The sequence below is a fragment of the Pygoscelis adeliae genome, unplaced genomic scaffold (genome assembly GCF_000699105.1).
Source record: "Pygoscelis adeliae isolate BGI_AS28 unplaced genomic scaffold, ASM69910v1 Scaffold803, whole genome shotgun sequence".
Lineage (NCBI taxonomy): Eukaryota > Metazoa > Chordata > Aves > Sphenisciformes > Spheniscidae > Pygoscelis > Pygoscelis adeliae.
Genome location: NW_008824537.1, coordinates 22,817 through 24,621, shown reverse-complemented (window position 1 = coordinate 24,621; position 1,805 = coordinate 22,817). Strand labels below are relative to the sequence as shown.

Genomic DNA, 1,805 nt, shown 5'->3' with positions numbered 1-1,805 from the left:
CGCTTCTTGCCACCTCGCCGCTCCGAGCGCACCATGCAGAGCTTCTTCCACCGTCTGGGCCACCAGAGGGAGGACATGCTGGTGGAGTGCCGCTTTCAGGGAGAGCGCTGTGGCCCCCAGCACTTTACCCCCGTGAGTCCCCTCCTGGCAGGGGCAGGACAGCTGGACTGCCCCATGGGTGCTGGGAGCGATGCTTCACACCACCCCACCAAGGGCAGAGGGGTGGCAGCGGGGGGGGGAAGCTTTGATGAGCCCTTCCAAGGGCCATGCAAGACTGTTCCCCCCTTCCAGCATCTCCATGAGATTGGAAAGGGGTCCCTGGACTTCATCCCGCTTGCAGAACACCCTGCCAGATCCCTGCCTGCTCCCTCACCTCTCCCCTTTCTCTATCCCCAGGTCTACACGCGCTATGGTAAGTGCTATACCTTCAATGGGGACCGGAGGAACCCGCGCGTGAACCGCCAAGGCGGCATGGGCCACGGGAGATCATGCGGGACATCCAGCAGGAAGAGTACCTGCCCATCTGGAGAGAGACCAGTGAGTGGGGCCACGACTCGGGCAGGGAACAGGCGAGGGGTGCTGGGAGGGAGGGCTGCTGGGCAAGCAGGGCACCCCAGAGGGGGGCTATGGGGCAAGCGGGGCACTGGAGGGGTGCTGGGCCCCAGGGTTCAGGTGCTGGGTGAGTGCAGGCATGCAGCCCCTCTGTCCTTCTTCCGCAGATGAGACGTCATTCGAAGCTGGCATCCGGGTCCAGATCCACAGCCAGGACGAGCCGCCCTACATCCATCAGCTGGGCTTTGGCGTCTCGCCCGGCTTCCAGACCTTCGTGTCCTGCCAGGAGCAGCGGGTAGGGACTGGGGGGGTCTGGGGTGCTCCCTCCCACCCTGCGCTGTGGGCTAGACCTGTTGTGGGATGCTGAGCCTCCTCCCCGTGCCCTGTCCCCTGCCCCCATGTCGGGGGGACCCGGCCCTGGGGACCGATGCAGCGAGGGTGTCTGTCCCCCCGCCATGCCGGGGGCCGGTGAGCTTCTCTCCTCACTCCTGGCTTCTGCCCCCTCCTAGCTCATCTACCTGCCGCCTCCCTGGGGCGACTGCAAGGCCGTGGCGGGCGACTCGGAGTTTTACGACACCTACAGCATCACTGCCTGCCGCATCGACTGTGAGACCCGCTACCTGGTGGAGAACTGCAACTGCCGCATGGTGCACATGCCGGGTGAGCCCCGCGCGTGGCAGGGTCCAGCCCCCGCCAGGCTCAGCCCGCAGAGACAGTCCCACGGGGAAAACCTGCTTTCTCTCTCCTCCAGGCGATGCACCTTACTGCACCCCAGAGCAGTACAAGGAGTGCGCGGATCCAGCCTTAGGTGAGGCTGCCCGGCTCTGTGGAACTGAGCTGTGGGTCTTGGGTTTCTCCATCTCTCCATCTCCCTTTCTCCCTGCCCAGATTTCCTGGTGGAGAAGGACAACGAGTACTGCGTCTGCGAGATGCCCTGCAACGTGACCCGCTACGGCAAAGAGCTCTCCATGGTGAAGATCCCCAGCAAGGCCTCCGCCAAGTACCTGGCCAAGAAGTACAACAAGTCGGAGCAGTACATTGGGTAATGTGCTGCGGCCACGGTGATGGGGCGGCATCTTGTCCCTCCATCCCAAATCTCAGCCTGACGCCATTTATGTCCTGCACAGGGAGAACATCCTGGTGCTGGATATCTTCTTTGAAGCCCTGAACTACGAGACAATCGAGCAGAAGAAGGCATACGAGGTGGCCGGCTTGCTGGGTGAGTGTTGGTGGCTGTGCCGGGGGCCCTGCAG

The 1,805-nt window shown here is 63.6% G+C and overlaps 1 protein-coding gene across 1 annotated transcript in view; it reads left to right on the top strand.

Annotated features, from left to right (window-relative positions):
* ASIC4 (acid-sensing (proton-gated) ion channel family member 4) overlaps positions 1 to 1,805 on the top strand; it is a 17,994-nt gene that overhangs the window by 15,217 nt on the left and 972 nt on the right. The window contains 7 exon segments of the mRNA XM_009321616.1: positions 397 to 481; positions 484 to 537; positions 720 to 847; positions 1,062 to 1,212; positions 1,304 to 1,360; positions 1,441 to 1,594; positions 1,680 to 1,771. Coding sequence (XP_009319891.1) covers positions 397 to 481; positions 484 to 537; positions 720 to 847; positions 1,062 to 1,212; positions 1,304 to 1,360; positions 1,441 to 1,594; positions 1,680 to 1,771 — 721 coding nt within the window.